Source organism: Stenella coeruleoalba (genome assembly GCF_951394435.1).
Source record: "Stenella coeruleoalba genome assembly, chromosome: 8".
NCBI classification, from domain to species: Eukaryota; Metazoa; Chordata; class Mammalia; order Artiodactyla; family Delphinidae; genus Stenella; species Stenella coeruleoalba.
Genome location: NC_137154.1, coordinates 45,041,235 through 45,053,932, shown reverse-complemented (window position 1 = coordinate 45,053,932; position 12,698 = coordinate 45,041,235). Strand labels below are relative to the sequence as shown.

Here is a 12,698-nt window from a genome sequence, read left to right as displayed (position 1 = left end):
ATCTGTACAGTTAACTTTCAACTCTTAAAATTTTATGAAACACAAAGATCTTCACTAATTTCACATCTCACTGACCTCTATCTGCCACCCCTGATGCTGAGAAACATTCCCTCACTTTCTTTGACTCTGGATACCGATCTCCTCCACCTCTGTGCCTAGATTAAGATTAGCTATATGCAACAGAAAACTCTAATTTATAGTGGTTTAAATATACAAGGTTATAGTCTTGCATGTAAAAAAAAAAAAAAAAATCCAGAGGCAGCTATGACAATTCCACTATAAGTCATTAGGGACCCAGGTTCTTTCCAGCTTTTTGCTCTGACATCCCTAAGATGTGGGTCCTTACCTACATGGTCCAAGATGGTTGCTAGAGCTCCCCAGTCTTTATATCAGGATGCCAGTCTCAGGAAAGAAAAAAGCTAGAAAAACGTACCCTCATCCTTTAAGAATACTTTTTGGAATACTGCATGCATCGTTTCCACTTACATCCAACTGGCCAGAACTTATGCACATGTCTCTATCCATTAGTAACTTGAAAACAATCTCTCCTGTATGGCTACAAGACTAGCCAAAAAATCAGGGGTTCTATCAACATCAAGAAGAAGAAGAAGAAGAACTATTGGGGAAAATTAAATGTCTCTCTCAAACTCTCTCTTTCTTCTATGCTTCCTTTTACTTTCCATCCTCTTAGCAAGAGCATTCCCCAAAGATCAGTCCTTGGTCCTCTATACTTCTGTCTCTACACCGACTTTCTGAGGGCACTCACACAGTGTCACAGCTCTATCTACACTAATGACTCTCAAGTCTTTGTGTTCAGCCCCTGCCTGTCCATCTTCTGAAGGCTTCATTTGGATAACTATAAAGTAAAACCCATTATCTTCCAAGCCAACAAAGACAAATAAGTAATTTTAAAAGAAAAACATTTTCAATCTTCTTATTTAAGTCATGGATTCACAAGTATCCCAGACCTTCAAGGTTGGAATGTTGAAGTCACCTCTGACTCTTTCCACAAGCCATGGGTTGCAGGTCATAGTGAACTTATAAAAAGAAATGGAATAAATTGGACTATATAAGGTTTATATAGCATATGACTTGGGATGTGCGTTTATCAAACTGGCTTTGGCCCCTACAACTGTAATGTTCTAAAGTCACCATCCTAATTATCAAGTCTGTGAGTCTATCGGTCATAGATATAGAATGTCTGTGTCCCCCCCCCCCTACAAAATACATATGTTGAAACCTAATCCCCAATATGATAGCATTTGGAGATGGGACCAAAGTGATGGTATTTGGAGGTGACTAAGTCATGAGGACAGAGTTCTCATTAATGGGATTAGTGCCCTTATCAAAGAGATCCCAGAGAGCTTCCTTGCCTCTTCTACCAAGTGAGGATACGGCCATCTATGAGCCAGGAAGCGAGCTCTCACGAGACCCTGAATCCGAACCTGCCTGTGCCTTGATCTTGGATTTCCCAGCCTCCAGAACTGTAAGAAATAAATTTTTGTTGTTTAAGCCCCTTAGTCTATGATAATTTGTTACAGCAGCCCAGACAAAGATATTATTTTTAGTCCTCATTATACATGACATCTTCAGAGTATTTCACATTTATTCATCATTTCCTCATCCTCAAAATTCTCCACACTCAGCATTTCCATGATACCACTCTATCTTGGTTCTCTTGCAATACCTCTAACCACTCCCATCCAGTTTCCTGGCTGCTACTTCTCTATCTACCTCTTAAATATCGAATTTTCCCTGGGTTCAATTCTTAGGCCACTCCTCTTTTCACTCTATACACATTCCCTAAACAATCTCATTTTTTTCTTTATTTCTGACAATCAGCTGGCTACTGGTAATTGCCAAACTATATCTCTAATCTTCACTTCTCTCCTAACCTCCTGAGCCATACAGCTGAACACTTAAATGACATCTCTACCTTGGTTATAGGCAGGCACATTTAATCCAACATATCAAAACTAACCTCAGCATTACTTTCCCTCATCCAAATTCATTTCTTCCCCTAAATTCTCCATTTGCATTCACAGCATCATCACCCACTCACTTACCCAAGCTAGAAACTGTTACCCTCAACTACTCTTTCTCCTTTACCCTTCACATCCACTCACTACTAAATTTTGCTAATATGAGCTTTAAAATTTCTCTAGAATCCATACGTTCCTTTCTATTCCCACTGTAAAAGCTCCTGAGTTTTTTCACACTGTTCTTTCTCCCTCCAGTCCATTGCTATTTGAGTCACATTTCTAAGATGTTCCTTGATTTTCAAGAATCCCCACTTTTCAACAGACTCCACGGTCTACAGAGTGAAAGCTATAAATTCCATAGCCTAGTACACAAAGCTTTTCACAATCTGACCCCAACCTACTCCAGCACCAAAGCTTACCTCAATTCCCATTTACACTATACTTCTCTCCATTCCTGGAACAATCCATTTCACACATTTACATGTTTTTCTCTCTGCCTATAGCCTCCTCTACCCTTTTTTTCTACCTGGCAAATGCATATTCATCCTGCATACCGTGGTTTAAACATCACCTTTCATAAGAAGCCTTCTCTCTCCCTCAGTAAAGTGGACACATCTTCTTCATTTATCACTATTTATTTCAAGACTGTCTCCATTAATGACTAAGTTAGGGATAGAATCTTACTCCTTACTCATTTATTTTTGTTCCAGCAATTAGCACAATGCCTGGAAAGCAATAAATACTTGTCAAATCAATGAATCCCAAACGGTTCTTGACAACTGGCAACAAACAGCAACCAAGAAATCCCAACTACTTCAATACAGAATGGGGGAAGGGAGGGGATCCAGGCTATGAATTACAATGGTTCAATAATAAACAATTATCAATTTTTTAAATGTCTCAGACTATGACACCTCAGGTATTATGCATAAATTTACCTTTTACCTTATCTCACTTATACTGCTTAAATAAAATATTTCAAATGCTTTCTCTAATATACTTAAGCAGGTTGATATGAAAGAATGCAAGAACCTCAAATGATTATAATACTTCATTCCAGGTTAAATACCATCTAAATAAATGGATTAAATTCTAAGTGTATTAACGGACAGCAAAAGAAAAGAAAAAGAAAAAAGTAAAGGCATATAAGGGAATTAACCCATGTGGTCATTAACAATTTTTCTTGCACAAATCTCAAAGTACGAGAAAGTAAAAACTATAAGAAAAATAAAGACTGTTGGCTAAGTAACTTCACCTACTAGAAACAAATGAAATTTGCTAATTATTGTGCCACAGTACATATGCAAAGTCAGGAAAATAAACTCTTAATTTCAAATTATCAAAATCAGACTGTCATAAAAATCAGTGATTTTCAAGCTATGTTCTCCTCAGCATGACAGTACAGTAAGTCCCCTACATACGAACCTTCAAGTTGCAAACTTTCAAAGATACGAACAGGCGTTCGCATGTCCAATCAGGCAAGTTAGTTCACGCGTCTGGCGTACATTGTCAAGCGCGTGCATCTTCTACGAGTGGTTGTGCGTTTGTGTACTTTACTATACAGTACTGTATAGAATACAGTAGTACAGTATCTTTATTTCAAGCCCAGGATGTCCGGAAGAAAGGGTAAAAGCAGCGGTGATGTAACTGGTACTGCTAAGAAATGCCAAGCAGTAACGATGGAAACAAAAGTGAAAATAATTGAGACAGTGGAGCGACAAGGGAAAGAGGAAGTAGGTGAAGAACTGAAGAGATTCACAAACACAGGAAATGGCAAGGAGATTTTCTTTATTTGAGGAGGCACTGTTAGTTTTTGAGGCACAGGACCCAAACGTAAAACGGAACATGAAGGTTGCAGCAGTTGTTCAGAATGTAATCCAGTGCTGCCGTGTCACCTATGATGAGAAAAAAAGAGCTACTACCCAGACATCACTGGATCATTTTTTCAAGAGGGTAGATAGAATTGAATCCAGCAAGGAACCAGAACCTGTGCCATCAACGTCAGGCGTGAGTGAAACTGCAGCTTGCCCTCCATCTCCTATAGCTGACGATCCTTCAGCTCTACCATCTCCCACCTCCTCTCCCTCCTCCAGTCAGTAATTCCTCTTGCCTGTTCACTCGATGCCAGCCCCTGTATGCCAGCTGTTGTACTGTACTACTGTACTTTTCAAGGTACTGTACTGTAAGATTAAAAATGTTTTATGGGCTTCCCTGGTGGCACAGTGGTTGAGAGTCCACCTGCCGATGCAGGGGACACGGGTTCGTGCCCCGGTCCGGGAAGATCCCACGTGCCGCGGAGCGGCTGGGCCCATGAGCCATGGCCGCTGAGCCTGCGCGTCTGTAGCCTGTGCTCTGCAATGGGAGAGGCCACAACAGTGAGAGGCCTGCGTACCGCAAAAAAAAAAAAAAGTTTTATTTTTTGTGTTTGTTTTTTATGTATTATTTGTGTGAAAAGTATTATAAACCTATTACAGTACAGTATTATATAGCCAATTGTGTTAGTTGGGTACCTAGGCTAACTTTGTTTGACTTACAAACAAATTGGACTTATGAACGTGCTCTCAGAACAGAATTCGTTCATATGCAGGGGACTTACTGTAGTATTCAGAAGAGCACAAAATTGGAAACAAGTTAAATATCCAATAATAAAGTAAATGAAGTCATTATTATACCCATTATAATACCCATTATTAATATACCCACAAGATGTAATAATTTTGCCACTGAAGATTATGTTTTTCTGGAATTTAATAGAATAACCTTTTCCTATGTCATCGATGTTAAGGGGAAAAAAAGGCTACTCTGGGTGTCTTTTTATCTTCCTTATAGCTTTTTTTAAATTAAACTTTTATTTTAAGACAACTATAAGAAATAATACAGGGCTTCCCTGGTGGCGCAGTGGTTAAGAACCCGCCTGCCAATGCAGGGGACACAGGTTCAAGCCCTGGTCTGAGACGATCCCACATGCCACGGAGCAACTAAGCCCGTGTGCCACAACTACTGAGCCTGCACTCTAGAGCCTGCGAGCCACAACTACAGAAGCCCGCACGCCTAGAGCCGGTGCTCCGCAACAAGAGAAGCCACCACAATGAGAAGCCCGCACGCCACAATGAAGAGGAGCCCCTGCTTGCCACAACTAGGGAAAGTCCGCATGCAGCAACGAAGACCCGCAGCCAAAAATAAAATAAATTAATTAATTATTTAAAGAAAGAAAGAATACAGAAATCCCATTTCTCTGTACCCAGTTTCCCTCAATGATAACATGTTACAAAATTACAGAACAATATCAACACTAGGATATTGACATTAATACAATGTACTTTCTTGTTCAGATTCCCCCAGTTTTACTCATTTGTGTACTCATTTGTGTTTGTGTGTATTTAGTTCTATGCAGTTCATATGTAGGCTTATGTATCCATCACCCAGTCAAGATACAAAACAGTTCTACTACCACAAAATCCCTCCTGTTACCCTTTCATAACTACACCCATCCCTCACCTTCCTTATAGTTTTTTGTATTTTCCATATGTGCAGCAACTGGGTATTCATTCAATACATCTTTATTAAACATCTACTACGTGTCAAGCACTCTTCTTTGCATATAATTCAAATAGCATGTATTAACTATTTTTTCCAGTTTGTAAAAGTAATTTTTCAAAAGACAAGGTTTTTTTCTTTCAACTCAACTTTAAAATAGAAATATGAAAAAAATCAACTAAAATGTATTATTAATTGAAAAGATACTTTAGGAACAAAAATAGCTTAGTATGTTGAACAAATAATTCCAGGAACATTCTGGAATTAAACACAGAACATTTCAGTATCATATTATCATAGTATGATTAGCTTTTAGAGAGATGTAGGTAACAAAATCATACTAACTCCTGAAGAAAGCTTTATAAAAAAGGTTTGCAGACTCAATTAGGTTTATCCTTTACTTACAATTCAAACAAGTACATAGATTTGGTGGATTTTCTCCCAGTAAGTTTTTTTTTTTAATTAAAGTTTTTTTTTTAATTTATTTATATATTTATTTTTGGCTGTATGGGGTCTTCATTGCTGCGCCCAGGCTTCCTCTAGCTGCGGCGAGCAAGGGCTACTCTTTGTTGCAGTGCACGGGCTTCTCATTGTGGTGGCTTCTCTTGCTGCAGAGCATGGGCTCTAGGCGCGCAGACTTCCGTAGTCGTGGCTCACGGGCTCTAGAGCACAAGCTCAGTAGTTTTGGCGCGTGGGCTTAGTTGCTCTGCGGCATGTGGGATATTCCCAGACCAGGGCTCGAACCTGTGTCCCCTGCACTGGCAGGCGGACTCTTAACAACTGCGCCACCAGGGAAGCCCTCTCCCAGTAAATTTTTACAGAGAGTTTTACATAAAAAGGACTATTCAAAGGATACAACTCAAGATACACAAAACTATTCTAATGCCTAAAAAGTGATTCAAATTAAAACGCCTACTTTTCAAAAGCTATTGTTAAGAAAATGAAAGGGGAAGCCACAGATTGGAAGAAAATATTTGCAAAACACCTGATAAAGACTTGTATCTCAAGGGGTAAGAGAGGAATAAAGACACAGACCTACTAGAGAATGGACTTGAGGATATGGGGAGGGGGAAGGGTAAGCTGTGACAAAGCGAGAGAGTGGCATAGACATATATACACTACCAAACGTAAGATAGATAGCTAGTGGGAAGCAGCCGCATAGCACAGGGAGATCAGCTCGGTGCTTTGTGACCACCTAGAGGGGTGGGATAGGGAGGGTGGGAGGGAGGGAGACGCAAGAGGGAAGAGATATGGGAACATATGTATATGTATAACTGATTCACTTTGTTATAAAGCAGAAACTAACACACCATTGTAAAGCAATTATACCCCAATAAAGATGTTAAAAAAAAAAACTTGTATCTAGAACTTAAAAATTCAATAATAAGAAGCCAACAAATGCAAACTATTACATATAGAATGGATAAACAACAAGGTCCTACTGTATAGCACAGGGAGATAAACCATAATGAAAAAGAATATAAAAAAAGAAAGTATAGGGCTTCCCTGGTGGCACAGTGGTTGAGAGTCCACCTGCTGATGCAGGGGACACAGGTTCGTGCCCCGGTCCGGGAAGATCCCACAAGCCGCGGAGCGGCTGAGCCTGCGCGTCCAGAGCCTGTGCTCCGCACCGGGAGAGGCCACAACAGTGAGAGGCCCGCGTACAGCAAAAAAAAAAAAAAGTATATATGTATAACTGAATCACTTTGCTGTATAGCAGAAACTAACACATTGTAAATCAACTATATATAAATTTTAAAAAGAAGCCAAACAACAATCCAATAAAAAAGGGTAAAAATTTGCTCAGCCTCTTTACAAAAATATTCCAATGCAATAGGCACATGAGAAGGTGCTCAACATCATTAGCCACCAGGAAAATTCAAATTGAAACCACAGTAAGATACCACTACATGTCCACTAGAATGGTTAAATTTTTTTTAATAATATAAATAAAATTTAAAAGACTAACTGGAACTCTCTTACATTGCTGGTAAGTATGCAAAATGGCATGGCCAGTTTGGAACACAGTTTGGTGGTTTCACATAAAGTTAAACAGACACTGATCATATGACCCAGCAATTCTTCTCCTAAGTATCTACCCAAGAGAAATGAAACCATATGAACAGCCAAAGATCTGTCTGCAAATGTTTAGAATAACTTTGTTCATAATAGCCCAAAACCAGAAACTCAAAAGTCCACCAACTGGTGAACGGATAAACAAATTGTATTATATTCAGCAATAAAAAGGAACTGACAATACATACAAGATGGATAAGTCTCAAACATATTTTTCTAAGTGAAAAAAGCCAGACATAAAAAACTATACAATTCCATTTAGAAGACATTCTAGAAAAGACAAAAACGCAAGGACAGAAAATAGATCAGCGATTGCCAGAGGCTAGGGAGGGAATTGACTGCAAAGGGGCACAGAAGAGCTTTTAGGAGAGAAGTGTTCTCTATCTATATCTTGATTGCGGTAGTGGCTACACTTATGTGTACATCCGTCAAAACTCATTGAACTGTTTAGTTAAAAAGGTGAATTTTATTGCATGTAAATTATACTTCAACAAACATGACTAAAGAAAAATTATCCTAGGGAGGGTGGGAGGGAGGAAGGGAGACACAAGAGGGAAGAGATATGGGAACATATGTATAACTGATTCACTTTGTTATAAAGCAGAAACTAACACACCATTGTAAAGCAATTATACTCCAATAAAGATGTAAAAAAAAAAAGAAAGAAAAATTATCCCAAGTTAAAAAAAGAAAGAATAAATCTCACTATCAAGATTCTACAATTTATAAAAGCTTCTGGATTATGGTACTTAAAAAAATAATCTTCCCTTTCCCTACTGTGGGATAGAGAGTGGTCATTATAGCCCTGGGGTGGGGTGAGGGTTGTCAGAGCCCAAGTGAACCAAGGAGGTACTCTATGTGGGGAGGAACGGCCAAATGAGTTTAGTCAGAGTCCAAGCACTGCAAGGAGGCTGTCAAAGCAGAGGGGCAACCTGGCATGGGGCACTGGGTGAGCATGGAATGAGGACGACGTCGTGCTCCACATGGAAGCAGAACCTAAGGGGAGTGAGAAGTATATCCACAAACAGTGGGGAAGCTGACATGGGGAGCCGAAGCCAGGGCAGGTTGAAAAGGGTGTCCCTGTATTGGGGCATCCTGGTATGGGCTGTTAGGTCCTGACAGGGACAGGGGGCTGGGAGAGAAAGAATGAAGAATCTGAGCCCAGCAGAGAGAGGAAGGCATCCAGGAGAGGAGAGGGTGGTAGCAAAGATGAAAGATTGGTTAAATACAGGGAGACTGAACAAAGAAGTAAATATATTAAGGATAACGGAAGCCAGATTTCTCACTGTCAGATAAGAATATTACAAATATAAAAAAGGAAAAAACTAGACTGGACCCTGGAGTGTTGAAGTGAAATCAGTGGTACTGGTGGGAACTCACGGTTTTCAATATATATGGATAAACAAATAAACATAGACATAAATATGTGTGTGTGTACACATACATATATTCCCCGGCTCGGTCCATTAAGAAAGCCTGAGAGCAGTAACAATACAACAGCAATAAACACACAGCACTGAGATCTTAGCTTCTAAATACCATTCTCCATTAAAAGGATCCAGGTCTCCCCAGAGAAATGGCTGATTCCAGGACTAAAGGAGGGACAGTACAAGATAAGCCCAGAACATCTTCTTATACCAAAAAGTAAAGACATACTCAAAGAATGGTGGGGACACGTCATAAAGACACGGAAGCCAGCTTGAATGGGCTCTCGTTGGCCAAAAGAGGAATAATTTGAACAACTAAATAAACAGTAACAATATTACTCAGCAAAAAAACAGAAAACCATGTATCCATAGATATAAATGCATAAAGGAATACAAGTCTGATGAGGAACAAGACACATAGTTCCAAAGAAGTCCTCACAAAAACCATTTATTAATTAACTATTAAATATTAACTTTAGAGTGAAGAACCCTAGCAGACATTGCTTATAATCAAAGTAATCAAGGAATCAAAGTGAAAATCACCAATAATAGGACAAACTGAAATTGTACACCAGATAGGATGCAATGAGCACCACTTCTGTGATATTCCTGCCCAAATACATAACCTGTATGTATCTAATCATAAGAGAACAGATAATCCCAAATGAGAGGTATTCTACAAAATAACGACCCTATAATCTTCATTAGGGTCAAGGTTATGAAAATCAAAAGATGAAGGAATTGTTTCAGATTGAAGAAGTCATGCAGCACATGGCCAAAAATGTATTGAAAGTAAATGAAAACGAAATTCATCGCCATCGAGAATAAGTACGCAAGCAGCAAACACCTGAGTATCAGTAAGATTCCTCAGCTGAGCTCAAAAGCCATCCAAGAGCTTGCCTCACCTCTGATGAGATGGGCCTGTGACAAATAAATGCAATACATAATTCTGAACCGGATCCTTTTGCCAGTAAAGAGATTAATGGCATAATCAACAAAACGTGAGAACTAGATGGAGTACTATGCCAGTGTTAATTTCCTGATTTTGATGATTATACTGTGATTATGTAGGGAAATAACCTTGTTTGTAGAAAATACACACTAAAGCATTCTGGGGTGATAAGGGAGGACATCAGGTCAGCAGCTTCCTCTCAAATGGTTCAGGGAGTAAAGAGTTCTTTGTACCATACTTCCAAGTTTTCTGCAAGTTTGTGATTGTTTCAAATTTTTTTAAAAGGTGAGGGGGGAAAAACCCCAATGTCGCTAAAAATGAAATAATGTTAAAAACAAACTGTGATTCTCCATATTGTTAATCTTGGTAATAAGAAAGAGACAGATTATGCAAAATTACTAGGAAATAACAAATAAAATTTTGGAGCCAGAAAATACTTTAAATATAGCCCAAGCCCTTCTTTTGTTAACCTCAGTCAGGTCAAGAGTGATGAAGGACTAAAGAATATAAAAGGTCCCCGCTAAAGGAACTTATCAGGAGAGGAATAGTGAAAGGGGCAGTAGACCAATAGTGGGTAGAACAATGGTATTCTGATGCTACAAATGGCTGTAACCATCAGCAAAACACAATCTCAGCATCTCCTCTGAAAAATGAAGGGACTGTCTAGCTGAGATCGAAAATTCCTTGCAAATGTGCGACCAGAATTACCCTGAAATATACGTGCTTCCCCAGCTCAAGTTATTACATTATGTGTAGCTATACAGTAATACAAAAGAATACAAATACAAAAATAAACGGGCATAAACCCTGAATTCTCTTCAGTTGTGGAAATCCCTCAATTAAATTAAAATGCAATGCATTTGCCAGATTGTTCCTTATGAGGAAAATTTTGTGACAAATGAAAAGAATTAAAACACACATTAAAGTGAAACAAGATCACCTTCAGAGGTCTGCTAACGGTCCTTACCTAAAAAGACAGTGTTCACGACTTGGAGGGGGGCGGAGTTGGGACGAAGTGAGAGAGTAGCATTAACAAACATACACTACCAGATGTAAAACAGCTATAGCTAGTTGGAAGCTGCTCCGTAGCACAGGGAGATCAGCTCGGGGCTTTGTGACCACCTAGAGGGGTGGGATAGGGAGGGTGGGAGGGAGGCTCAAGAGGGAGGGGATATGGGGATATATGTATACGTATAGCTGATTCACTCTGTTGTACAGCAGAAACTAACACAACACTGTAAAGCAATTATACTCCAATAAAGATGTTAACAACAAAAAAAATAGTGTTCAGACTCATTCTGAAATAACCGTCACATTTGTTCTGAAAGAACGAGGAGCATTTCCTAGAAATGTTTAGAAGTTTAAGGATCCTTTCCCCTTCCTCGGTACCACGCGTCCACTGGCGCGGTGACCAGACAGGCCCCCACCAGCTAAGGGGTGAGGGAGCACAGGACTCTCAGCACTTCCTTTCGGAGAGGACAGCCCCCTGCGTCACTCGCTACTCACTCAGGATGCTGGGCAGAAGTTTATCCCCGAGGAACTTAGCACAGTTGGCTCCCGCCCTACCAGCCCTGCGGTCCTGGCCCAATCCCGCCGGCACCGGGGCGCTGCCCCTGGTACCCAGCCCCCTCCAGAGCGAGGGTCGCGGCACCCAGACTCGCCCCAGCTGGGCCGCCCCGGGCCCGGAGGACGCGATCTCCTCCTCCCCCTCCCCTCGTGCCGGTCCCTCACGCCCACCGCGAGGCTCAGCGGGGCCAAGAAGGCCGGATGCCGAGCGCCGCTCAGCCGGGGCCCAGCCCGGCCCTCCCCGCCTCCAGGCCGCGACGCCCGGCCCCGAGGAGCCCACTGGACGGCAGCCGGGGGGCGGGGGCGGGGAGGCCCGGGGGCGGCGCCCGTCCCACACCCTTACCTGGCTTCTCGTGGTCGTAGCCTACTACGATGAAGTAGTCGGCCAGCCGGGCCATGGCCGCCGCCGCCGCGCCGGGGAAGCGGGTGCCCGTTGCCGCCTTCGCCACCGCCGCCCACCCGCTCCGGGAGGGCTCAGCATTTTCCCTGCAGCAGCAGTAGCGGCAGCGGCGGCACTTCAGCCATGTTTGACAACCGAGGCGCGCTCTGCGCCTGCGCCGCGCTTAGCGTCCGCTCCTCCCCCGCCCCCACCCGCGCTGGCTGGTTGACCCGACCCCCGGGCGGAGAGCCCACCCCCACCCTCTTGGCGCCGCTAGGACAGCTGGTTTGGGGAGTGGGCTGCCGGGCGTATTGCCACCACACGCCGCCACCGCAGCTGCTTGGGGTGGTTCACTTTGAGGCCTGGCTGCTCCTCCGCGGCCCACCTCCCACTCCCCTGTTTTTCCTAAAGCAGGGTGTCTTTCCTTCCGCCTTCTCCACTCTTTCTTTCTGGGTCTGGGAAGAAGAGACAGGGATGGCTGAGGGGTCCCCTGGAAAGTTTGCTGCTTCCCCTCCCCCTCCCCCTCCCAAGACGAGATTCTCCCGCCCTCGACTGGAAGCATGGAATTTGCACCGCCAGGGCTTTTGCTGCACGTTTCCTGTTTATGTTGTGCAGATGGGAATTTTAGGAACATGCCACCGAGTAGGCGGAGGAGGAAGAGGGTTTTGCTCAATCCTCAGAGGCGCCTCGTGCTTTAGTGCTGGGTGGGCTGGGGGCGGTTGGCCTGGGCTTCCCCCGGAGCGCCTGGGGAGGCTGGATTCCTCCGAAGAACGCGGCAT

General features: G+C 42.3%; 1 protein-coding gene across 4 annotated transcripts in view; it reads right to left on the bottom strand.

The window, feature by feature from the left end:
- Positions 1-12,081, bottom strand: part of SBF2 (SET binding factor 2) — a 472,518-nt gene extending 460,437 nt beyond the window's left edge. For all 4 annotated transcript variants that reach the window (XM_079929044.1, XM_079929040.1, XM_079929042.1 and 1 more), the window contains exon 1: positions 11,884-12,081. In XM_079929044.1, the coding sequence (XP_079785170.1) occupies positions 11,884-11,938 (55 nt within the window). In that variant the 5' untranslated portion in view covers positions 11,939-12,081. The remainder of the gene's footprint in view (positions 1-11,883) is intronic.
- Positions 12,082-12,698: the final 617 nt, after the last annotated feature.